At 40.7% G+C, this 27,862-nt stretch overlaps 1 protein-coding gene across 1 annotated transcript in view; it reads left to right on the top strand.

Moving 5' to 3' along the window:
* The window catches only part of TMEM132D (transmembrane protein 132D), an 896,135-nt gene that overhangs the window by 402,272 nt on the left and 466,001 nt on the right, over positions 1–27,862 (top strand). The window contains 1 exon segment of the mRNA XM_005898418.2: positions 19,654–19,800. Coding sequence (XP_005898480.2) covers positions 19,654–19,800 — 147 coding nt within the window.

Genomic DNA, 27,862 nt, shown 5'->3' with positions numbered 1-27,862 from the left:
AACTGAGAAACAAGTGCTAGTTTTTCTTGCTGCATAACACATCTAGTGCTCCAGACAACACCCATTTTCTTCATTCATGGATTCTGTGTGTCAGGCATTGTGAAGCAGTGTGTCTAGAGTAAATGTCTCTGCTCCATTGTTATGGAACCCAGGTCCAGCCACCCGCTGCTCGAAAGCCGATTCTTCAGAGACCTGTGTTCATAGGGAGGGAAAATTTGCTTTATTGTGGAGGCTGGCAACAGGAGGAGAAGGTGGATTCCCATCTGAAAACCAGCCCCCGATTGCTGCTCAGGGAACAGGAGCTTTTAAAGGGGAGTTTAAGCGTTGTATAGGCAGGGGGAGGGAAGAGAGCAGCATAGTCATCTCAACATCAGTAATGCAGTGATCTGACCAATGTCACCTTGGTTGTTTTATTTATTTATTTATTTTATTTTTGGCTGTGCTGTGTCTTCGTCTCTGTGCAGGCTTTTCTCTAGTTGCGGCAAGCAGAGGCTACTCTCTAGTTGCAGTGCTCGGGCTTCTCATTGCAGTGGCTTCTCTTGTTTTGGAGCACAGGCTCTAGAGTGTGCAGGCTTCGGTAGTCATGGCTCCTGGGCTCTAGAGCACAGGCTCAGTAGTTGTGGTACATGCTTAGTTGCTACTCGGCATATGGGATCTTCCCGAATCATGGAGATCAAACCCATAGAGATCAAACTACATCATGCAGATCAAACCCATGTCTCTTGCATTGGTAGGCAGATTCTTTACCACTGAGCCACCAGAAGGTGGTTAAAACACCTTTGGTTGTTTTGAGTACAGTTAATTTTTAGTTCCATGGTCTATTCCCAGCTTTTTGAGACCAGTTCTTAGAACTGTGTGAAGTAGAGCAGCTGATACCATGGCTTCAAATAGGTCATCATGAAGTCATCTTCCACCTGGGGGGGCCTTCAGTATCTGTAAAACACCTCCCAGGAGATGGCTCTGAATATTACCTATGACTCTTGAGGAGAAAATAAAGGTCTTTGGCCTTGCTTAGTGACTAAACTAGTATATTTTATCTTATGTAAAGGCTTTGAGTATAAAGTACAACTAAGTTCTCTGGCCAAGGTGGTCCTTACACCGTGAAAGTTGGGGCTTCAACCAGGAAAGCTTGAAAGAGATGACAAGACCATTGATGGTGGGAATCCTGTTAAGTCTCACTGCAGACATGCCTGATGGTGGATGCTGGCTCATTCCTGGGCCTCAGCTGGGCGTGTCCTCCAAAGCCCTGTCATCCTTAGCAGTAGGGCTGCATCACAGCATGGCAGCTTCAGACTGCTCAGGAGAGGCTCAGCATCATGGGAAAACCATGGAAGCCGACGGATCTTCTCTGACCTAATTCACAAGTCTTGTACCCTCTCTTTTGCCCTACATGCAATTCTCCCTCCTTCACAGAAGGAGAGACAAGCTCACACTGAAAGAAGAGATAGATGCTCTTAGGGTTGTTTTCGGACAAGACAACCTTCCCTATCTGCTAAAAACCAGTAGACTGAGGTGATGAAAGCAAAGCTGAATGGAGATTTAAATCAAGCCATTAAAATGTACAGGCTGTCTCTTCCTGTTTATCAGCGCCTCTGTGTTCACCTCCCCTGGTTGGCTTTGTAGTTTACAACCAGCTTAGCACTTAGCTTTCAGCCAGAGTCGTGATTGCAGGCTGGTAATGGCTGTGAAATTGTTACCTAAGTGTTGTATAAAGTGAAACAGCTGGCTGCTGACAAACACCAGCCCTGCAGCATGTGGGCTGGAAGGGGCCGCCGCGCAGTGTCAACAGAGATGCTGGTTCACATGTGAGCTGAGGATCCCTCTTTGCTGTCACTCAAGAGCCTCATGGATCGCAACAGGAAAGAACAGTCTCCGAGGTGCAATCAGGGAGGACGAATACCAAGCCTTCCCTTTGTTGAATAAATCCCACTTTTCAGTAGTGAAAGCAGAGGAATTAAATCCTTACCCTTGGCTCCCAAGGCTTCAACATCAAGTTTCTCTATCAGGATTTTTTTTTTTTTTTTTGACCACACCCTACAGCATGTGGGAACTTAGTTGCCAGACTAAGGGCTCAAACCCGCAACCCCTGGAGTGGAAGGCAGAGTCTTAACCACTGGACCACTGGGCAAGTCCCTGTCAGGATTTTTTAAATATAAAAATATGAAAAAACACATGAGAATGAAATAATAATTAGTTTCAAAAATGAAATGTATCCCTTATATCTGGAATCTAAAATATGACACAAGTGAACTTATCTCTGAAACAGAAACAGACTCACGGATACAGAGAACAGACTTGTGGGTGCCAAGAGAGAAGAGATGGAAGAGGGATCAGTTGGGATTTGGGGTTAGCAGTTGCAAACTAGTGTACAGAGAATGGATAAACAGCAAAGTGCTACTCTAGAGTATGGGGAACTCTATTTGGTATCCTGTGATAAACCATAATGGAAAAGACTATTCAAAGAGAAGAGAATGTATATAGAAGTATAACTGAGCCACTTTACTGTATATCAGAAATTAACAAAACATTGTAAATCAACTATATGTCAATGAAATAAATTTTTTTAAGACTGGAATTATCCTTTTTTCACCCAGTGAGTGCCATTGAATCTGGAAAATTCTCTCTTTCACCCAAAGAACAGATCTTTCAAATGACTGCCTGATCAGTTTATTTGTTATCTAATCAGAACTGAAGAAACATTCACAGATTCTTACTCAGGCTTTCAGTTTATATGTTCCTAGGAAAAGGAGTCAGAGTAGAATTTCTCTAAAAGAGAGTATAGTCCGGGTTATGCTGCTGTAACAAACAGCCCCTAGACTGCAGTGTTTTGAGGCCAGCTGGTTTTATTTCTCTGTCACACTACATATCTGCTGGTGCCCCTGCTTTGGTGTGTCCTCAGTCGGGATCTGGGATGATGGGAAAGTCACCACCTGGAACACTCACTGTCTCTGGCGGGGAGGGGAAGACATCACACCGAGCACGCTCCAACCTCACCAAATGTGATGCGTGTCTCTCCAGCCCACATTTTATTGGCCAGAGCCACAAACCCAGATCTCACTTCAAGGAGAGGTGGAGAAATAAATCATACCACGCACCTGGAAGAAAAAACAGGAAAGTCATGCAACTGCCACTCTCTACAAGTGACAGTACATGTCCTAAGTTTCCCTTTCTTTGTGTGTCTAATAATTCATCAGGCGTTCTAAGGAAACAGCCAGTCTTTCTAATCTCTTCTTAAAAAAATATTTTTTAAACATTAAAAATTTTTTAAACTTCATTTGTCTGTTTTTGGCTGCATTGGGTCTTTGTTGCTGAGCTTGGGCTTTCTCTACTTCCAATGATTAGGGGCTACTCTAGTTGTGGTGCACATGGCTTCTCATTGCTCTGGCTTCTCTTGTTGTGGAGTATGGGCTCTAGGCACATGGACTCAGTAGTTGTGATGCACAGGCTTAGTTGCTCTGAGGCATGTGGAATCTTCCCAGACCAGGGATTGAACCCATGTCCTCTGCATTGGCAGGCTGATTCTTAACCACTGGACCATCAGGGAAGTCCCTCTAATCTCTTTTAAATCTTGGTTTTCTCATTGTGCAATGAGAAAGTTGAACAAGTTTTGGAAATACTTTCATGGGGGGGAAAATAGCTTTCTTCTTCGTTCAAGGCAATCCCATGTCTAAGTGTGGCAGAGTAAAGTAAATGTCGCACAGTTGTGTCCGACTCTTTGCAATCCCATGGACTATAGCCTACCAGGTTCCTCTGTCCATGGGGTTTTCCAGGCAAGAATACTGGAGTGGGTTGCTGTTTCCCTCTCCAGGAGATATTCCCAACCCAGGCATCGAACCCAGGTCTCCCGCGTTGTAGGCAGATGCTTGCTTTACCATCTAAGCCACCGGGGAAGTCAGAAGGTAGGATCAACTTTTCCCACCCCCGCTTTGAACGTAGGTATAGTCACGTAACTTGCTTCAGCCAACAAAATGTGAGGGGAAGTGACAGGTGTCGAATTCAGGGGGAAGTTTGAGGAATTGAAACCACCCCATGGTGTTGTGAGGGAGAGTGGTACAGATGGAAGTTAAAGAGAGAAATAGAAAGGGTCAATGTTCAGATTCTAATTTCCAAAGTGGGATTCTCTTGTCCTTAGATGATTCATTGGGAAGCCAGGTTTACAGAGTGAGAGAAAAATCTCTTGAAAACCTTCTTTATCCCCCACTTTGCAACCCACTAAGATGGGGGCCCAGCAGATAATAGATTCTGCTATACTGCAGGGGCCAGAGTGGGGAGAAGAGGATGTAGAAAGACCAAATCCCACCTCTGCGGATGTAAACGTGGTCCTGAGGGACTGTGGAAAGAAGAAAAGGGCCAGAAATAGTGGAAACAGGGTGAGCTGCGTGTCTGTGTTGCCACCAATGGGGCAGAAAATCTGAGCTGGGTGACAGGACTTTGCCAGAAAAGTCATTAGGAACTCCAAGGGCGGAAGGACCTCTGCTAGCAAGTAGCATTTAGCTTCTGGAAAGAAGTTGTCTCAGTGGTGGATTACACAATGACTCAATCGTCAGTGTTTGGTAAGCCCAGGTCTAAATTTATGTCAGCCCAATTGTAATAGTGTGGGATAGCATATCCATGTACCAAGTCCCCATGTGTCCTTGGAGGGGCAGGGGAGGGTAGCTGAGGGCATGGACTGTCAACTTAGCCAGGGGATATCCTACAGGAAGAAAAAAGGACCAATAAGACATAGTGGGTAAGAGTAGGGCTCCTGGAGGCATTATTAGCCATGTGGCTTTAAGCAACTTGCTTAATTTCCCTGTGCCTCAGTCTTCATAAGGCTATGTCTTGTCTCCATAAGCACCCTTGAAAAATTATACCATTTTCAGATAGGAATTTTATTTCTTTTTTACTTTTTAAATTGTGGAAGTATGATAAGACATTTACAGAAGACTTGGAAAAAAGATTCTTTTTTTTAATGAAAGTATATTTGATTTACAATGTTGGGTTAGTTTCTGCTGTACAGCAAACTGATTCACTTATACATATATGTATATTATTTTTGTATTCTTTTCCATTATGTTTTACCACAGGATATTGAATAGAGCTCCCTGTGCTTGCAATAGGATCTTGTTGTTTATCCATTTTATATATGATAGTTTGCATCTGTTGACCCTAAACTCAAACCCATTCCTCACTCCCTTCTCCCTCCTTCTTGGCAACTGTATGTCTACTCTCTATGTTGGACAAGATTCTTTTATGTGGTGTATTGGTTTTTCTCTCCAGAAACACAATATGAGATGTGATGATGAGGCGTTATTGTAGTCTGTCCACTGTACTCTGGGATGTCAGTGATGGAGAGGTTTAGTGTATGTGTGTGTGTGTGTGTGTGTGTGTGTGTGTGTGTGTGTGTGGTGAGCTTGCAAGGAGTACCTGAACAATCTCTCCTTTTGCTCAGTTTTGCTGTTGATGTAAAACTGCTCTAAAAAATAAAGTTTATTAATTTGTTAAAAAGTGCTAGTTCAACATTAAAATTTTAAGCAAAGACCCATGCACTAACTTATTCACTGGATGCTTTCTAGTTGGAGAATATCATGTAGAACAAATTTTAACAGTCCATCATGTTTGGGTGAAATTGCATTAAGAGCTGCCCACTAGAGTTTGCAGAGAACCAACCGAACTGACCTTGCTGTGAGTTGAATTGTGTCCCCCTCAATTCCTACCTCACAGTACCTGTGGATGTGACTTTATTTGGAAATAGAGTCTTTTTAAATAGAATAAATCCAATACAGTATTGTGCACTTAAAAATATGTTAATGGAGTAGATATCAAGTTAAGTGTTCTTACTGCTTTTTTTAAAAAGTAAAGATAAAAATGAAAAGAAAAAAAAGGCTCTGGTTAGGTCAGGTGTCCCTGATTGCTCAGTGGGTAAAGAATCCTCCTGCCAATGCAGGAAGCCTGGGTTTGATCCTTGGATGGGGAAGATCACCTGGAAGAGGAAAATGGCAACCCACTCCAGTATTCTTGCCTGAAAAAAATCCCATGGACAGAGGAGCCCGGAGGGCTACAGTCTAAAGGGTCCCAAAAAAGGGTCCCAAAGGGTCCTATATGACAATGCACGTGCTAGTGAGGATATTTTGAGGTGGAGAGATAGTCTTTTCTTGCTGCTCTGGGAAAATTCCTGAGCCCATCAGTCTGATTGGACCACACCACTGTAATCCATAGGACACGTGGACCCAAGGCAGTTCCCAAAGAATTGGAATACTTTCAAGGCAAACCACAAATCCCTGGAAGGTTATCACTGTCCTCGAAAACCTGGTTTTTGAAGCAGCCAGTGTTGTGTTCGAATCCAGCTGTCACCCTAATGCTAACACACATGCATGTTATCTTTGCAAGAGATAAGTTCTGCTGTGGCCATCACCTGTCTTAATTGATTGACGTGTATGCGCTTCAGTTTCAGAGAGGGATATTAAAAAGCACATTTTTCTTTTTTCTTGGAAGCTGAAAGGCCATCTTTGAAGATGTGCTGACATAAATGATTCTTGTTGAAATAGGCATCAAAATACTCCCGAAAAAATGGGGATAATAAGAAGGAAATAGCTCTATCAGATATTAAAATGTCATAAGCTATTGTGTGTAAAACATTTGGGTACTGGCTCATGTGAAGACAGATCAGACAGATCGATGAAAGTAAGTGGAGAGGCCAAAAATAAACATAAAAAGGCGAATTTAGTGCATATTGAAGATGGCATTTTAAATCAAGTACTGAGGGAATCATTTAATAAACCACATGCTGGTAAAACCCATACAGAGAAAAGATAAAGGAAGATCCCTCTTTCATTAACTTCTTGCACTAAAATGAGTTCCTGATGGATCAAGGGACTAACTTCCTTACTAATAACATGTTCTTATTGTTGTTCAATCGCTAAGTCATGTCTAACTCTGCGACTCCATGGACTGCAGCACACCAGGCTTCCCTGTCCTTCACTGTCTCCAAGAGTTTGCTCAAACTCATGTCCATTGAGTCAGTGATGCCATCCAACCATCTCATCTTCTGTTGCCCCCTTCCCTGCCTGCCCTCAATCTTTCCCAGCATCAGAGTCTTTTCTAGTGAGTTAGCTCTTTGCATTAGGTGGCCCAAGTATTGGAGCTTCAGCTTTAGCATCAGTTCTTAGGAATATTCAGAGTTGATTTCCTTTAGGATTGACTGATTTGGTCTCCTTGCTGTGCAAGGGACTCTCAAGAGTCTTCCAAGACCAAGAAAACAACAGAGAAGTAGATAAAGGATTTGAACAGATATTTAGCAAAAAAAAAAAAAGTTATAGGTATATGAAAAATATTCAGTGAAACTCAAACTTAATGAAGTATTGTTTGTATTAGATCTGTAGTGATCAAAAGGCACATTAACACATTCTCAGTGAATGTGCAAATTGGTAGAATCTCTTTGAGTGGTAATTTAGCACGTTCTATCAAAATTGAACATGGACATCTTTTTTGACTTGGCAATTTCTTTTTTAAGAAGTGTTACTGTAGACCTGCTTGTCTGTGTCTACAAAGCTGTGAGTGTATGGAAATTCTCTGAAGTGCTGGTTGTAAGTAGCAAAGATTGGACACCTCCTATAAGACCATCAGATGGCCAACAGGCAGTTAAATTTTATTCAAATAAATCTACACATTGAAGTAGTACATCGAAGGAAGTGGGAATATAAACACTGATATAGATGCATGAAAAGATACAGTATTGCAAAGAGTCAGACACAACTGAGCGACTGAGCTGAAATGACAGATAAGATGTGTAAAAGTGTATACAGTATGTTGCCATTGGTATTTTTAAAAGATCTATACTTCTTTTTTTTTTTTAATAAAGTCTTTATTGAGTTTGTTGCAGTATTGCTTCTGTTTCATCTTTTTGTTTTTTTGGCCACAAGGCATGTGGGATCCTAGCTCCCCCACCAGGGATTGAACTTGCACCCCCTGCATTGGAAAGTGAAGTCTTGAGCACTGGACCACAAGGAAGTCTCCAAAGATCTACTTTTCTAAATGTGTTAATCTCCTAGAAAATGGGCACTGAACTGGGGAGAAGTCTGGGGGGAGAAGTCTGCAGTGAAGCTTTTTGTGTTTCTGCCTTTGTTATGTTGAAATATTTACCAACATGCTTGTATGATTCTTTTCAATGAAAAAAAAAAGTTAATTAACACTGAATCCCTCCAAAAAGAGCCTCTGAAAATACAAGTTTGTTAACTATAACTCTGGTTTTGATTTAGAATGTTTTCCTTAATTAAAGAAGTATATTTAAACAATCCCTCTAAAACCCTGGTAACCTTGAAAGCTGAAGGAAACAGCCATCCTGTTCTATTATGTGCTGTAGTGAAATTAGAGGATGGGGACTCATAACAGATAAGAGAATTAGGTCTTATTCCAAACCCCGGGAGCCAGACCCCTCCCAGCCCCCAGTGCATCTCTGTGCCCTGGGAGCAGAGTCGGGAGACTAATGTTCCAAACACGAGTCACTGAGGAAGGCCACCAGGCTTGCTGTGCTCCAGATACTCATCGCGCTTGCTCTGCTGCGATTCCGCCCTTGGGAATTTGGAACTCCTGAGACCGACGTGAACTTTGACTCTGCATCTTCCACCTCCCACGGGACAGCGTGGATGCAGATTTATTTCATTTCGTTTTGGTTTTTTAGGAAAACCAGGCCATTGGGTAGTGACTGTTGTGAGGATGAGATGGAAAGAGATTCAAAATAGCTGTCCAGCTTTCAAAATGGTGCCTGGAAAAAGAGATGAGACTCAGTAAGTGTTTGTTGAATGAATCAATGACCGAAGAAGCAAACAAAGAGACCAGTTTGATTTACTCACCCAGTAAACTTTTATGTAACAAGGGAAATAATAATCGTAATAGTAATAATAATAATAGACTATTTTTAGTGGACATTATGGAGTTGGCACGCTGTATCTGTTTAAAAAAACTTTCAATTTTATATTATAGTTGATTAACTACATTGTGATAGTTTCAGGTGTGTAGCATAGCGACGGATGTAACCATTCTCCCCCAAACTCCCCTTCCATCCAGACTGCCACCTAATAATGAGCAGGGTTCCCGGTGATAAACACTTGCTCCTTGTTGGTTATTTTATTTTTTATCCATTTTAAGTATAGTGGTGCACACTGTATCTTGTAGAGTTCATTATGTTCAACAAAGAATAGGACTTTTTTCTTGCATGAATGCTGATGTATTTCACTGATGTATTTGCTGATGTATCTGTGACTCTGTGATAAGAGACTCAATAGCATGTAAAGAATGAGGTGGCCTAATTCATGGACATATGGTCAGTTCACAGAGTGTAGTTACTTATTGCTTTGGTAACAATGAGGCAAATAATTTCTCCTGCTTTTCAAGAAATGTGATGTGCTCATGTGGCATGCCTTCTGCATGCCTTTGCTACCCCTCTGAGCTCAGCCATCATTTACTGGGAAGCTGTGATGAGAGACCTTGTCTATACTAAGGCTTTGGTTTTTCAAAGGAATCCATAAACGCTGTGCATGTGCGTGTGTGTTCAGTCGTGTCTGACTCTTTGTGACTGTATGGACTGTAGCCCTATGGACTGTAGCCCTCCAGGCTCCTCTGTCTATGGAATTTTCCAGTTAAGAATACTATAGTGGTTTGCCATTTCTTCCTCCAAGGCATCTTCCTGATCCAGAGCTCAAAATTGCATGTCTTATATCTCCTGCATTAGCAGGTGGATTCTTAACCACTGGACCACCAAGGAAGCCCCAGTCTATGTATTCTAGTAACACATACAGAGTTCTATCAAGTTCTGTCAACATATATATAACATATTTACATTATACACTTTTTGTTAATTGCTCAGTCCTGTCCGATTCTTTGCAACCCCACGAACTGTGGCCCTCCAGGCTTCTCTGTCCATGGGATTCTCCGGGCAAGAATACTGGAGTGGATTGCCATTTCCTTCTCCAGAGGAACTTCCCCACCCAAGGATCAAACCCTGGTCTCCTGCATCACAGGGAGATTCTTTACAGTTTGTGCTACAGGGAAGTCCTGTATGTTAGATACTAGTCTCACATAATAAGCTATGAAATATTTAAATTGCATCCTTGATGGTTGGATGGTGGTCTGCCATTTTTCAGTAGGAACAAGAATTGTGCTTCCTGCTCACATGCCAGGCAAAGATCAAATCACATCTAGAAGACATTCATATATCTATTTTGGAGCGAGGAAGAAAGTTTCCTCACCCCTTCTAGGTCCTTCTGGCTGGTTCAAGAATTAAATTGAGATGAAACAGATGAACAGGAGAACGTCAAACAAAAGTGTAATCATATGTATACATTGGAGAAACCAGGAAAATTGACTAACTCGAAAAAAGACCAAAATCTTCACCTTCAACAATAGCTTCAGCTAATGGCTGAAGAGGATGTTGGGGATAGAGGTTTGGTACTTTGGTGGGGAGAAAGGCAACTGACATGGAGATGGAAAAGCAAGTGTTTGGTGAACAAATGTTTGCTGGGCCAGGCAGAGACCGTGGGACACAGAGACATCTCTGATCTCTAAGAGTTCCCTCCACCACACCTAGTCTCTGTTCTTCTCAGGTCCTCTATCCCTGGTGATAGCTCTGTTCCTGCAATAGGACCACTATTGAAATTCTTCAGGCAGTTAGGGAAGGGTCAAAGTTTCTTCCTGAGTTTTTGGGTCTGTGATTGTCTTCATCTGAAAATAATCTGCATGCCAGAGACATTTTGGGCTGGCAAATTTTCCCCCCAATAGATATATTTCCCTTCTACTTTCCCACATGTTTTGGTTCCTGGCTTTACCATTTTGTATTATGTGGGTAACAAAGTCTTTTTAAGATAGTCACTCACATCTTGGGATCTCCATCTTTGTGTAAGATAGTCATCCTCATCCTGGGATCTCCATCTCTGTGTCTTGCTTTCTTTTTTCTTCGTAGGATTTATCAACGTAAGAAGCGTGTGTGGGTTTGTGTGTGTGTTTTGTCTCTTCCCCAGGAATGTTAGTTCCCTGTCAATAGGAAGTATGCATGGTTTGTGCCTAACAAGCTTCCTGGACTGTGAATGATGCCTGGAGAACAGGTGGGACTCAGTGTTTGTTGAATGAATCAGTGACTGAAGAAGCAGACAAAGAGACAGGATTGGTTTACTCACCTAGTGTTACTCATTACATTCATGACCTGCTTTAGGCATTTATATCTGAACATTTTGGTGGAAGGGAGGTACTAGGAGGGGGATCATCACTTCCTCTAAAGCTTCTTTTTAAATAAATATTTAATATTATTTTTTGTTTTATTATTTGACTGTGGAATCTTTAGTTGCAGCATGCAAACTCTTTGTTTTAGCATGCAGGGTCAAGTTCTCAGACCAGGGATTGAACCCAGGCCCCCGCATTGGAAGTGCAAAGTCATAGCCACTGGACCACCAGGGAAGTCTCCCTCCAAAGCTTCTAACAGTTAGCACCCAGACTCGTCCTGTTGGTGTGCTTCCCGTGTGGTGTGCAGTCCTTCCTGTCCCGTTTCTACTCACCACATGTTTTGGACATGTGCCCATAGGAAAGATGGGTCTCTGGAACCTTCTTGTGAATGAACTGAGAGTCAGAGGAAACCAGGTACTTGGAGAGACTAAGGACTATGTACAGGACACCTTTAGCTCTACAATGGCTTTTAAAGAGTTAGAGAGCATCTCTGTGTGCTGGCAAAGGTAGCCCACAGGTTGAGTTTACTGGGGTGAAAGGTGGTGACTCATGGAAGTTCCGGGAGAAACAGCAAGTCCTCAGCCTCTGCACCAGCAGCCAGCCTGGCCAGAGACTGGCATCACATGTCGCTCACCCTTTGGGTCAAGATGCAGAGTTCTGTTGCTTTGGCTTTTCTTCTCACTGGGCTCTTCTGAGTTGGTTGGCGGCCAGCCTGCTTCCTGCTTTCAGCAATTAATTTGTCCTCGGAGTCAGTTGAGAAGAGCGGCCAGGGTGATCTGTGAATAAAGCAGCATCTTTTGTATGATCGGGATTGTTGCAGACAGTTGTAGAGACTGTACACTGCTCAACTCTACGAGGCCCAATTCACGTCCTAATTTCTATGCAGGGTACTTCCTGGAGTTGGTCAGGGCATGACAATCCTGGGCATGATCTTATTTATAGAAAATTATAGAATTATAACCTGGGTGTGTCAACTGTAAAAAAAAAATACAGCTTCAAAGTCAAGAATTACATTTTATTCAATGGACTTGAAGACATCTTCTCAGATTGCTCTGAGGGTCTACTCCAAAGAGGTCAGGGAGGAACTGGATGTATAGAAGTTTTTGCTGGGAAAAAAAAAAAAGTAGTTGAAGTTTGAAAGATTACTGCTAATCACAAAAACAGACATTTCGAGTGAATAATTTTGGTGCTTTTCTTTGTATAGGAAGATCCAAGAGTCTGAGCTCATTGAAATTACTCCTTTGATGTTCACTACAGCTGTCCAGAGCCAGTATCCTGTTTTTCTCCATCCTGAGTCCCCTCAGGGTGAACAGTCAGGGTGGCTGCAGGAGCTGAGGGCTTGATGTCTAGACCGTCCTTTGTTTACTGAAATGGCAGGTGACATTCTTTATCCACAGGTGTGAACAAAGCAGGATGATGACTAAAATTTTGATGATCTAAGTTCAGTGTGATGGAAGTTCAGGCAGATTTTACTTTTTTCCTTATACCTGTGTGTATTACTCAGTGTTTTTCTACAGTGAGCATATCCCAACCCCTTAATCAGGACAAAAATGATAAAGGTATTAATCATGTCCAGTGTGCGTGTAGAGAGGGGCAAGATGTTGGTGTGCTTTTCTGTGCTTGGAGACCTCAGTGATACTTCTGAGGTAACGTGACGTCACATACCTCATTGATTCATTCACTCATTCATGATGGATTGATCTTACTGCGTTCCAGCTAACAGAGGTCACAAACGCTGAGCAGCTTCCAATCCTTGAATGACTTTGCTTAGCGAGGATGGTGTTTTTACATTTTTGGAATTTCACATACATCTGAGAATTTCTGCCCTCCCTTCAATGTTTAAAGACTTGGCAACACCAGGCCTGGGCTCATAGTCTGAGTTGTCCAACCCTCCTTAAGTTTGCACTTTATAAGGAATGACATCATCTCCACTTCCACGGCCTTTGAAAATTCAGTTGATCAGCCAGTGACTAAAAAGTGTCCACCTCCCTCCCGTCTGGCTGGCAGGGGCTCCTGGAGGCCATGTCCCCCTCTTTCTCCACTGTTGGCTCCTCCCACTGTGGGTTGTGGGGAATGCCCCTTCCTGTGTGACGCAGATCCACTCCGTGTTTGATCTTCTGCTCTTTAATCCCCCTAGAGTGTGGTCCTTTGACAGCTGGGATGATGGTACACACGCCTTGTGTCAGCCTAGGACTTTCAATGCCTCAAGATAGCAATACATCAAAAACGACTTGCCTTGAAGTGACTGGCCTTCATTCTGAATTTAACTTTACCAAAATGGCAGTGTGGAAACAGATTCTTCATACTTATAGGAACACACGGAATCAGCAGTAGAGTTTTATCTCCTTATTAATGTGCATTTATTTACTTGCTTCCATATAACAGGACTTCTGTTCATTATGTTTATTCATGTCACGCTTGGGAATTAAAGGGTCTGGAGATTTGAGCAATTCCCTGTAAGTGAGGTGTGTGCACCCCAAGAGATATGCAAAGTGATGAAAAAATTGCAATGATGCAAAAATAGGACCTCTCACCATGTTGTTTTGTAATCTCATCATTTTTATTTATATTTTTCTGCATATTTTCTAGCATGCATGTTATGTCAGTAGTTCAAGTATAGATTTGATAAATATATTTATATTAAAGTGAAATGCTAAAAAATAATTTACCGATAGGAGTTCCTGGTTGTAAAAGAAATGCTTTAGAACCTGCTAATTCACACTACAGCTTTAACTAGGGTTCACTCGTGTGTAGCATTGTCGGCCTTGAACTACATATATTAGGTTAGTCCCAAAGTCATGCGCAGAGAAATTCAGCAAAGTACATTCCAGTGATGGGAAGAGGGGCCCAGTGTCCCAGGAAGGAGAAATGGGACAAGATTAACAAAGGCTGTTAATTACATCATAAATAATCACATTAAAATAATTTTTGGCTGGGGCAGGTCCAAGATGTAGGGATGGGGCTGAAAGTTGTTCTATGTTTTAATCTTTTGCATTATGGTTTATTACAGGATATTGAGTAGAGTTCCCTGTGCTGTGTAGTAGGACCTTTTCAAGATATTTTATATATAGGAATTTGTATCTGCTAATACCAAACTTCTAATTTATCCCTTCTCCCACACCTTCCCTCTTTGGTAACCATAATTTTGTTTTCTATGACTGAGCGTCTGTTTTTGTTTCATAAATAAGTTCACTTGTGTCATATTTTAGATTCCACATCTACATGATATCATGTGGTGTTTGTCTGAAAATGGTTCTTAAATGAAATGTTATAGGCTATAAAAGATGTGGTCTTGGTGGGACATAATATGGTCATAAATTGATCCTCATCAATTAGAAATTAGAATAATGAGTGATTGTGGACTATTAATATTACAATAAAGTTACTGAGTATGAGAAAACACAGTATATTTAATTCTTTTCCATAATTAATGAGGGAAGATAAGTAAGGAGACAGGGAGGAATTCAAAACAGCTTTATTTTGAACCAAAGGGGTTTTTTGGGCTATGAACCAATGAGAAGTGACAGGTTTCCCATCAGTTAATTGGAAAGGATGCCGCTAACCAAATCCACAGCACTTGGAAGCGTGTAGCATCCTTCTGTTACCCAGGATATGAGAGATGGGATGAGGGAGAGCAGAAATAACAGGTGCACACCACAGCTCTGATCCCAGGCTGCTGGCTGTTTCAACTGTTACTGGATACTGTATTTGAAACACTCACAAGCATAGATGTGCACGCATGTGTGTATATGGGTATGTGTCTATATGTATATATAAACATATGCATATATGCATGCATAATATTTGTTTATGTGTGTCTATATATATCTGTGTGTGTGTGTGTGTATATATGGACTTCCTTGGTGACTTAGATGGTAAAGAATCTGCCTGCAATGCCAGAGATATATGTGTATATACATATGTGTGTATGTATATATGTGTATCATGTTTCTATATGTCTCTGTATGTATCTATGTGTGCATGCATGTATGTGTGTATATATATATGTTTATATTTGTGCTTGTGTGTGTCACTGTGTGTATATATGAGTATGTGTATGTGCAGGTATATATGTCTGTGTATGTCAATATGTGTATATATACCTGTGTGTATATGTAATGTGCATATATTGTCATGAATATGTCTATGTGTATATACATGTATATTTGTGTGTGCACATGTATGCATATGTTGTTGTGTATGTATATGCGTGTATATGCATCTGTATATGTCTGTGTGTGTACATGTCCATGTGTGTATATATGATGTGTATATCAATGCGTTTATATTTGTGTTTATATGCGTGTATGTGTATTTGTGTTTGTATGTGTATTTACATCTATCTATGGATATATTTGTGTGTGTATACCTATATAAATACAATAACTCTGTTATGTTTTTGAAATAAACTATACCTTTAAGCCAAGCAGGGTTTGTTTATTCCAGTCCACAGTCCATGTACATTCTGTGGGGAGAAATTATGGCTTTTTCTCCAGCCACTACAGTAGTCATACTATTAAATGTAAATATATAGTAAATGTATGGCTTTTTCTCCAGCCACTACAGTAGTCATACTATTAAATGTAAATATATAGTAAATGTCTTTGGAAATCAAGTGCTGTGTTTATCTCTATGTAGTAAAGCTGTCAGTGTAACCTGTATTTATTGAACCACAAGTAGATTATAAAATTTCCACTAATGAATGTAAGTAACCCAGTTGTCATCAACAAAAGAAGGAAGTAGCATTTGGTTCAGACCCAGCAGAGCCAAATTTCATGTGTTCTGAGGATTATCTTAATAGTTCCAAAATGCTGCTACTTACAGCGCTGAGATGAATGTTTCAAAATGATGCTCCCAACACAAACCATATTCAGTGTGTACCACAGATGTGTCTCTGAGAAACAACCACTCTCGTTTCTTTCATACATTCATTCGTTCTTGATGTTTGTACTCTATTCACGGATGTTTCTTGAGCAGGGACCTCTTGCCCAATTCAGAACATCTGAAATATGCTATAGAAATGTGTCTTCTCTTATGAAAACATTCTATGTCCACAAAGCACCATTTCTTAGTGCCCAGTGCTCAATTTCATAATCCCTCTTTAGAAATAATGCTATAAATTATAGCTTCGGGTAGCTGCACTGGAATTATTGGCAACAGATATTAGGTACTTTGTGGGTTAAATAAGCAACCATGTTCTTTCCTAAGAACTTAAAAATGATTCATTGGAGAAACAGTATCTGAATTCTAAATAACCTACGTATGAATAAATTTTAAGAAAAATAAGAGCCTATTCTATAATCAGAAAAAGCTTAGATACTAATAACTCCTGTATCACGAAAAGATTGCCAAATCCAAGTTGATGATGACCTATTTATTTAAAGTAAATTTGACTCAATAAAATCCCAGTGCACAGTAATTGGAACAGCCCTTAGAATTCATCTTCATAGACTAGCAGCTGTCCGTAGTGAATTGAACTTTTCATCAACCATCTTGGTTGCTTACAATTTAAATAAGTTCCTGCAAGGCAGGAATCCCAGCTCCTGTCACCAGAAGGTCAGATGGCTTCCTAGTCTGTGCATACAATCCCCAATTTATAAGTGACTGCATTCAAGATGTTGGTTTCTACTTGGATTATTTATGACACAAAGCATTGTATTGTTTTTCCTCTAGAAGCACCAATGTGCATGGTGCTCACCTACAAATGCTAACTTCAGCCCTGGGGTTCAAATGTAAGAAGTGATTCCTCTTGTCTTTGTTAGATAAGGCAAAGTAGTATGTGTTTTGGGGTCCCCGGGACCACCCCTGAGTTTGATGACTTGCGGGGAAAACTCTAAGGACTCAGCGTACAGTCATAATTGGATTAAAAGGACACAAAGCAAGTTCAGCAAAAGGAAAAGAGACACGGGGTGGAGTCTCGGGGTACTAGACACAAGCTTGGGAAAGTCCCCTCTCAGGAAGTTGTACAGGGTGCCCTTCATCCCTCCAGCAACAAGTTATGACAACACGGATAAACAGTTGTCTCTCTGGAAAGCTCATCCAAGCCTGAGAGCCAAGCATTTTTTACTGGGGGCAGGTCTCCTAGACACCACCTGCCTGGCAGGCACGGTAACTTCAGACCACCAGAAAGAAAGCAGGAGTCCGTCATCAACTATATTGCTTGTACAAAAAATTTAGACTTAGTGAGCCCATTATTAAAGAGTTGAGGAAACCCCTTTCAAAATCCAGATACCAGAGGGCAGCCTTGCCAGCATGCCTTTCTAGGGGGGCAGTCTCAGACCTGCTGAGTTCACTTTTCTTTGCACAATCTGTCTTCAAGTTGTTTCTTTGGGAAATTCCATTCATAGTGCATGCAGGCAAGTCCTTTTCTCACCAAGCCCCATTCCTAAAAGTGGCATCTTTTCTTCCCGCTTTGTTCTTAATATTAGGGGTGACTTGGCTTGTCTCATCTGGTGATAAGAGTGAGGATTTTAGAGATGGAGACTCAGAGCCCACCTCCTTGCCTCTGTGTCATTACAGGTACCACAGCTATAAGTCTGGGGAGCATACCTCTGGGGCTCCCCTCTTGGGAGCATCTTCCACCTGGTCACCCATCAGCCTGCCCCATTTGTCCCCTGGCCTTCTTGCTTCAGATCCATTCATGTTTTCCTCAAGGGACTAAGAAAAGAAGACACAACAGGAAGCATGACTCTTCCCAGCAGTTTGTGCATCCAACTGTTTGCGATTTATTGCGTTGTCCTTTGACTATATCCTTTCCATTTCCCATATATTTATTCACTTGAAATCTCTTAGAGAAAAACAAGGGTGTATGAGGAAACCAGCTCCGCCATGCATTCTCTGCCTCTCTCATCCTGCTTCTCTGATATCTGGGGGAAAAATTTGCAAGCGTGTCATCTGTCCCTTTCCGTGAATGAATGAAAGAAGGAATGTGTGAATGGAAAGTAAAAGTGTTAGTCACTCAGTCCTGTCTGACTCTTTGCGACCCCATGGACTGTAGCCCACCAGGCTCCTCCGTCTATGGAATTCTCCAGGCAAGAATACTAGAGTGGGTTGCCATTTCCTTCTCCAGGCAAAAGTACTAGAGTGGGTACCATTCCCTTCTCAACGGGTATCTCCCCGATCTAGGGATCAAACCCAGGTTTTCTGCATTGCAGGCAGATTCTGTACTGCCTGAGCCACCAGGGAAGGAGAGAAATAATAAGCAGTCTGGTATGAGGCCTCACCTGCTTTCACAAATTTGTCATTAGGTCTGAGAAGATGTTAAATCTCAGGACAGGTACTGGCCAGTGTTGGCTAACAAAGAAATCAACCAGCTCAAATAAGTGGCTTGAGCACGAGGAAGTTTTATGTGATGCCAAGGAAAGCCCTGAGACTCGTTGGACCCACACTGTGATTCAGGAACCGTTTCAAATCCTGCTTCACCTGCAGCCAGATCCCCTGGTTGCTCAGCTTCTCAGTGAAAATTAAAATGATCCTGACCTCACAGGGCATACGTGGGAGTGAAATGAAATAAAACTGTCATGAACTCAGAAGAGCACCCAGTTTGTGGAAAGGAATCGATAAGTGATAGTGATGATGGAATGATGGTCCTGGTGATGACAATGCTGATGATGAGGATGTTGTGGGAGGAACACAAGAGTAGAAGTCAGGCAGGGACTTCCCTGGCAGTCTAGTGCTTAAGCCTTTGCCTTCCAATGCAGGGGTTGCAGGTTCGATCCCTGGTTGGGAAGCTAAGATCCCACGTGCCTTGCGGCCAAAAAACCAAAACATAAAACAGAAGCAATATTGCAGCAAATTCAATAAAGACTTTAAAAATAGTACACATTAAAAAAATCTTTAAAAAAAAAGGAATTAAGGCATGCCTCTGTACCCTGTCAACATCTGTTTTCCTATGAACTAGCATGCTTCTCAAAACTGTCTGAGTGGCAGGGCCTGTCCTCCACCCTTGAACTTGGAACGATGCTTGGGAAATTAGATAATACAGAGAAAGGGCCCATCAGTATGCGGCATGGAAAAGACATTCCTAAACTGTGCATTGTTATTATTAATTCACTTTTGCAGTTTGAATGAATTTCTTTTTTCTATTTAATTTTAACAGTCTACTGGTATTCAGGTAGTTTTTTTTTTTAATTAAAGCCATCCACTATTATGTGACCGATCCTTGCCTGTGTCACTATTCTGTTTCTGTTAAAGGAAGTAATGACCAGGAGAAAAAATGAGGATGGATGGATTGGAATGGAATTGTCAATGTGTGATTAAATTCTGTTAAACATGGGGTGACACCTGCCAGGCGACCATGTGCCATTAAGTGCTGGGTGTCCCCAGAAGCAGAGGTGACCCAGGGATGCCCACCGGCGTCTCAGTTGACCATGTGCCATTAAGTGCTGGGTGTCCCCAGAAGCAGAGGTGACCCAGGGATGCCCACCGGCGTCTCAGTTGTGCACTTGCTGTCTCCAACAGGGTAAAGGTGATGAAAGGCATGAACATCATTGGGGTGAGAGCCAGCAGCCCTTCCGTGTGGGAAGTCAAGGAGAGCACAGATTATGCTGGGAAGTACACACCCGCTGTCATTGTTTGTCAGAAGAAGTCGGCTGGCTCGGAAAAAAGGTGAGTCCCCACGGCCTGCCGTGTATTCAGATTATCAGTGAGGGTGGCCTCTGTTTTCCCCACATCGTTAACAGCCACTTTCACTGTGGTTTGCATTTGCTGTGCGTCTGTATTATTAGCGCTTCTAGGTAAGACGGATGAAGTCCTTCATTTGGAAAAAGGTGAGCTATTATTCACGGTGGACCTGCTTACAGTCCCAGTGCAGCTCTGGGTCACCTGCAGGGACTCCTCCGTGCAGATGGAGTTTAATCTCCAAATGATGTTACATGGCAACGCGACCTCTCTCTAATCTGTACGATTAGGGAAAACGGAAAGTCTGGGCAGCTCTGATAAAACGGCCCATTTTGCAAGTGTTCCAAACAAGAGTTTCTCGAGAAAGCAAACAAACAAACGAGTAAAGTTGGTAGATTTCCTGGCCTGAAAAGGTGCCTTTTACATTTGCCGTGTCATTTAAATATAATGCAAGGATTGCATTTTGTGTGGGCATTTTCTGATGGGCATGTGAACAATCTGCTGTGGAATTATAGGGAATTGTGACTTTGTCTCTGATACTCACCAAATTAGAAGCAGTTGATTCACAGCTGGGCAGAGAGACTTGGAAACTCAGTGGTTCCTGATTTAGTTCTGTTTCCTGAAACCTCATTTGTGATTCCGGAGAAGGCAGTGGCAACCCACTCCAGTACTCTCGCCTGGAAAATCCCATGGACGCAGGAGCCTGGTAGGCTGCAGCCCATGGGGTCGCTAAGAGTTGGATACAACTGAGCGACTTCACTTTCACTTTTCCTTTCATGCATTGGAGAAGGAAATGGCAAGCCACTCCAGTGTTATTGCCTGGAGAATCCCGGAGTCGGGGGAGCCTGGTGGGCTGCTGTCTATGGGGTCACACAGAGTCGGACATGACTGAAGCGACTTAGCAGCAGCAGCAGCAGCATTTGTGATTCCAAAATATTTCTGGTCTGGTCACCTGTTTTTGCCACTTTGGGGTTGGTTGGGTTTTTTTTTTGCTCATTGTATTACCGGCAATTGAAATAATAATAAATGGACCAGCCATACCTATACGCATTATTTCTGGAGTCAGGTTTTTAAACTTCCTAGCTCCATGTTTAGAGAAAGTTTATTTTCCATTGTTTATTCTAATATGGAGGTCATGAATCTCAGCTGATGTCTAGTTTGCCTTTGGGGATTTATTTCCAAAGAGCATTTGATGTGAATTTGGGGGTGACATGATGTGAATTTCCCTCCATGCTCCTGTTTCACGTGGGTGCTCTGAGATTTGGGTTATCAACTGTCAAGCTCTGTCAAGACGTTCCTCTTGTGACCAGTGTTTCAAGAATTTTTTTCTTGAAGATTTGCTTGTAGAGCAAATGAGAGCAGAGAAGAAGAGATCTGTATCTGAGTTCTGCCCTAAGTCTTTATGTAGTAATGGTCTGCCATGTGGAGTACCTTCAAGAACTTATAAATAAGGTCACGTCCAAAAGTGTCTGTGCCAGTGACGTGGTTTGGGAAGTAAGGTGCCAGCTCCCTTAAGGGTTTCCTTTGTGTTGTAATGTTAGCAAAAATTAGGAGGATAGATAGGTAGGTAGATGAATAATGATAGATATATAAACAATAAATAGATGATAGTTAGATAAATAATAGATAATGTGATGGATGGATGGGTGGAGAGATAAATGATACATATACAGATAGATATATAGACAAACATATATTTTTTTCTTTACCAGAAAGTTGCAGGAGTCTGGGGGAGACTTGGGAGAAATCCCAACCAAGGTGCTTTTTTTCCAGCTTGCTTCTTCTTGCCATTTACTGTATGGATTAGTGGGAGTAGCAGTGATTGTAGTGTTATGTATGAAATGCGAAGAGATTTGAATCATTTGAAATGTATTCTTGACTTTCTGGCTAAGCGTTCATTCAGTCTGTCTTGGGCATGGAGAAATTAAGGAAACTTTCCAAGAGAAGCTCATTCCCATTAAGATGTAAGGTGTAAGCTGCCTTTTTATGCATCAGCTAAGATAGGCATTCCCAAGGGGCTTTAACACTTCCTCAGATGAAACAGAAAATCAACAGCTCTAGGACATATCAAAATGTACAAATGTATGGTGCTTGCCATTTTCCCCCCTTTCATCTGTATCAGTATCTTTAAGAAACAAATTTGCTGAATGGACTGTCAAGCTACTCCTTCACAGTTCTGATATCATCATGCCACTCACTATGGAGACTATTCCTTATCCATTTGTAGATTCTGATATCAGTTTTCTATTTTCTACTATGGGTCTAGATGACGAAAGAAAGCATGTGGCCTAATATAGACATACAGAAACACACACAACTCTATATCTATAATATGTTATATTTGTGTGCATATGTAGACTATTATATGTATGTGCATATGCAGTATATTACATGTCTTTGTAATATGTCATATATATAGTATATGTATCTAGGACATATAAGGGATATGGGTGTTTCAGTATCTGCATGTATACATGACATACTTATGCGTACTTGTGTATGTCTGCATGAGTACATATGCTTTCTTTCATCATCTGGACCCACAATAAGAAATAGAAAAGTATGTTATGATGCAGAAGTTTATTCAGTGTTTTTCACTCTAGTTGTTACACTACAGCCAGGAAGGCTTTGCTTAATGAGGAAGCTGTAGAATGCATGCTCTTTTATTTATTTATTTTTTTTAGATTCTTTTTCTAATTTTATTTTATTTTTAAACTTTACATAATTGTATTAGTTTTGCCAAATATCAAAATGAATCCGATGGAAAACCACACCACCGGTGGGTCTGGTTGGTAGCTGTTTCCAGACCCTACAGCAACACATGTTACCTGTGAGAGTCTCCATGAATATTCCTTTAGTGACATCCTAGAATAAGACTATATATAAGACTATAAAGACATTACTTTATGTATTACTATGCAAATCTGTAAGTACACATACTGAATAGTCTCTTGACATACCTGTTCATATCAAGTAAGGTGCATAAGAGCATCTGCATTGATGACCTATTGAGGGAAAACCCAGAAAAGGACACTTTTTCAGCAGAGGGACTGGCAACTGTAATTTCTTTTGGAATGAGCTGGGAAGTTGGGGAAGAAAGCTGAAAGTAAATTACTATGTTCAACTTTTATCCTCCCTTTAAATTGTTTTTATTTTGCTTCTGTCTTTATGGGGTTAAATGCAGAAGAATCATGCTCTACTCTTGGGGGTAGTGAGCACACCAGAAGATCCGTTTCCTTTTCCTTGAAGGATAATTGGAGAACATATGATGGATTGGATATTTTCATGTTAATAGGTTTTGCTTCAGAAGCAGTTTTGCTTTATACATTCTCCCTACTCTCTTTGAATGTTTTTCAGTTATTCTTTTTTTTTTTTTTGGACTTTATTTATTTACTTATTTTGGCTACGCTGAGTCTTAGTTGCAGCATGAGGGATCTCTGTTGTGTCATGTGGGATCTTTCGTTGTGGGACAGGGATTCTCTAGTTGCAGCTCATGGGCTTTGCTGCCCCATGGCATGTAGGATCTTAGTTCCCTGACCAGGAATCGAACCCATGTCCCCTACATTTCAAGGTGGATTCTTAACCACTGGACCACCAGGAAAATGCATCCGTTATTCTTAGAGTCAGAGTCAGATCATAAAGATGCAAAAGAGTCAGTCTTAATGAACTTGAGAATCATGGGTTGTGTATTGCTAATAATTTACCATGGACTGTGAAGGTGCATTAATGAAGTTAAGTTCCTGTGACAGGTGTAATTTTATGGATTAAGGAGATGCTTGTCTAGTGATGAACTCAACAGGAGTAAGTGAAGATCTCTTATCTAAGTTGAACTACATCCTTCATTTTTTTAAAGAACTGTGGTTATTCAAAGCCTTATCATCAGAGTATTAACATATGAATGTTACCCACAGCTATCAGATCTGTTTTGACTAAGCATTGCCAGGAAATATTATGGAACAGAAGGAGAATAACTAATTATGCTCTATCCATCAAATTCCATTTGGCATTTTCTAAATCTTGCTCACTCTAGCACTTTGTAAACTTAAATAAATGTGTAACAAAAGTCATGTATTTTTTTATTTCTTTGTTCTTCTTTGCATAGATGAGTGTTTTCCAAAGTTTGCCATAGTTTCTATCTAAATGATTTTAGGTGGTATAAAGAAACAGGATCAAATAAACTTAAATGACAAAAATGTGTGTGTTTTCCAGTTATCCAGCAGGACTTTTAATTGAAGAGAAATTCATCTCTTTTGGGGCTAATATGTCTTAAAAGTCTCTATCCTTTGTTAATAGATTGTAGACAAGCAAGAGTACATAGTTAGGCTTAATCCTTTCTCATGATTATCCATTTACTTCATAAGATACTGCTTTTCCATTTATTATAGGTAATTTTGTTACGACTTCATGCTCATACTGCTTGCCACATGACAGGACAATAAATTGATGAATGAGTTGTTGGGGAAAGAGATAGTGACTTTATTCAGAAAGCCAGCAGACTGAGAAGATGGGTGGACTAGTGTTGCAAAGAATCATCTTACCTGTGTTAGAATTCAGGCTTCTTTTATACTAAAACGGGAGGCGGGGGGTGTTGACTGTTGCATACTTCTGGTGCAGGAATCCTTTGTTCTTGGAACTATCCATGTAAGTCAGGTTGCAACCTTACAGCCCATTCTGCAACCTTTTAATCTCTATAAAGTATTAAAGCTTTAAAGATCAGAGCCTTGAGAATGGACTATGCTGTATATTTCAGGCTATAGACAAATTCTTAACTTGTAGCAAAAGCAATAGAACACAGAAGTTAAAGTAAAAATAAAGAGATCCAATATGGAGTCAGATTTGTTCTTCCCTGTAACAATATGTTTCATTTTAAAACAAATATAGCTTAAGTAATAGCATGACATACCATAAGTAGAAAGTAATATTTAAAGGATACACAGATATGATTACAATCATGAATGTGTGTTCAAAAAATATATGCTGGCATGATAAATCCATCTCATAATACTTTTATTAGGATTAAGTTTGATAATTCAATGAATGACTTACAAAAAATAAAATGACTTAAGTAAAGTAAAAGTTTACTTCTCTGTCTCATAGGAGAAACCATGATACAGGCAGGCCATAGATGGCCTGGCAGCTCCTCAGTACCATCAGGGTCCCAGGCACCTATTTTTCTTTAACACCATGTTAATGCATGATTCTTATCCTCATAGAATAAGATGGCTGCTGGAGTGCCAGCCACCATATCTGCATTGCAGGCTAAAAAAAAAAAAAAAACTGACAGAAAAGAGCCTTCTCCACTGGATCAGTTCCGTTTGAACAACTTTTCTAGAAATTTAGGCCAACCTCCAATACTCTCCTGCTTCTCATTGGTCAGGACTTAATCACATGGCCTAACCAGACTTCAGAGGGAAGTAAGAAACATCATGTATTGCAGGCAGCAGTATACTTAAGTCAGAATCAGTTTTCTGCTCCAAAGAGAAAAGTGGACTGGATGGGTTAAGGGACCAGAAACCTTGATCTCAGCAATTTATAAAGTGTAAATCTTGTGGGATTTCCAGTAGGATGATGGAAAGGACATGATACCTAACCATTCCTTTCATTCTGCCAGGTTCCCATGGAAATTTTCAGTTATTGTATTTTAAATAGATAAATAACAAGGTCCTACTGTATAGCACAGGGAACAATGTTAAATACTATGTAATAAATGATAATGGAAAATAATATGAAAAAGGATATATATGTGTACACACATATATGTCTGTATATGTATATAAATCACTTTGCTGTACACCAGAAACTAACATACCATTATAAATCAGCTATACTCCAATTAAATAAATAAGTACATACATATAGGAAAAAATTATCATGCATATGTTAGAAATGTACAGACATATTTGTGAAAAGTACAAGACTGGATTGAAGGAAGATACCAAGATTGCCAATCTCAATTGTGCATTAGGGTATATATGTATACCTATGGCTGATTCATGTTGTGGTTTCAAAGAAAACTGCAAAATTCTGTAAAGCAATTATCCTTCAATAAAAAATAAATTAATTTAAAAAAAGAAAAGGACCAGGAATTTGTGTAGAAGAAATCCAGGTACACACATACACACACACACACACACAAATCAGGACTGTCTCCTAATATTGACAGCAGGTGCTAGTACAGGTGGGCACGGACATGTCAAAGCCAGTAAGATTTCCTCTTTGGACTGGTAACAATAAAAGGCAGTTACTGGACGAGGAGCACACTTTTGGAGCAGGTACTCAAGCAGGTGGAAAACCCATGTGTGTGTGTGCTAAGTCCCTCCGTCGTGTCTGACTCTTTGTGATCCCATGGACTGTAGCCCGCCAGGCTCCTCAGTCCATGGAATTTTACAAGCAGGAATACTGGAGTGGGTTATTATTTTCTACTCCAGGGGATGTTCCCAACTTGATCTCAAGTCTCTTGTGTCTTTTGCATTGGCAGGTGGATTCAATACCACCGCACCAGTTGGGAAGCTGCAGAAAACCCATAGGCATTTAAAAATATCACCTCAAGAAATTTTGGAAAAATTCTTAAAAATCAGAGACAGAAACAGAATTTTGTGCATGAAATAGAGATAATTTTAAACACTGACCAGTGGTCTCAGATTCTAAATAAGCATGATGTCATCAAAGACAGATGAAGCCAGCAAGGAGAGAAAGTCCGTGAGGTAAGAAAGATGGAATGAGAAACTCAATGACTTTTGGACTTGCCACTGTAGAAACTGCAATCAGGGACTTCCTGGTGGTCCAGCAGTTGAGACTCTGCCTTCTAATGCAAGGGGTACAGGTTTGATCCCTAGTCATGGAGCTAAGAGTCCATGTCTCACGCCAAAAAAACTGAAACATAAAAAAGAAGCAGTATTGTAAAAGATTCAATAAAAACTTAAAAAATGCTGTACATTTTTAAAAAATTCTTAAAATGAAGTCAGTGAACTTGAGAGAAAACTTTGGGAGAAAGAATTTTTAGAAGAGAGAATAAAAGAACTGAAAATAAAGAAATCCCTAAAAACCAATCAAACAAGGCTATATAGAAAGAATGACCACAGGTACAGCTGAAGATAACCTGTTACCATAAGGTCTGGCACGACTAGTTCTATACCCAAGAGAACTGAAAACAAATGTCCACACAAGAACTAAGTACAAACATGTTCACAGCAGCATTTGTTATCACAGCTAGTAGATGAGCAGATAAACACATGACCTATCCGTGCAAAGGAATGCAAGGAACTCTACTCAGTGCTCTGTGGTAACTGAAATGGGAAGGAAATAAAAAAAAAAAAGCCGGAGGGGGGCGGAATATATGTATACCTCTCACTTTGCTATACAGCAGAAACTGATACAACATTGTAAACCAACAATACTCCAATAAAAATTTTTTTTTTAAGGAAGAAGGTAGATTAGTGGTTGCCTGGGAAGGGGAGAATGGAGAGATTTTGGTCATGAATATGGGGCTTCTTTCGGAAGTAATAAAAAATATTCTAAAATTAGATAGTGCTGAGGTTTGTTCAGGGCTTCCCAGCTGGTGCTAGTGGTAAAGAACCCGCCTGCCAATGTGAAAACCGTAAGAGATGCAGGTTCAATCCCTGAATCAGGAAGATTCCCCTGGAGGAGGGCATGGCAACTCACTTCAGTATTGTTGCCTGGAGAATCCCCATGAACAGAGGAGCCTGATGGGCTATAGTCCATGGAGTCTGAAAGAGTTGGACAGGACTGAAGCAGCTTTAGCACACATGCACACATGCTGGTTGTTCAACTAAAAACCTCTGGATTTAAACCACCGTTAAAATGGTGACTTTTATAGTATATGAATTATATCTTGATAAATCTGCTATAAAGTCAGTTTATTACAAAAAAGCTAATGAGATAAGACCAATTTTATCAATAAATATAGGAGAGGGAAAATTTAGCAGATATTCAATCAGGATGTTGCCAGATGGCAACATGACTCGTGATTCATAATGTCCCCTTCATTGACTCAGTATGTATTTCTGAAAATTCCCGTGGTGAACGTAAA

The sequence above is a fragment of the Bos mutus genome, chromosome 17, assembly GCF_027580195.1.
Source record: "Bos mutus isolate GX-2022 chromosome 17, NWIPB_WYAK_1.1, whole genome shotgun sequence".
Taxonomy (NCBI): Eukaryota; Metazoa; Chordata; class Mammalia; order Artiodactyla; family Bovidae; genus Bos; species Bos mutus.
Note: the sequence above shows the minus strand (reverse complement) of the source record. Positions and strands in the feature narration are given on the sequence as shown.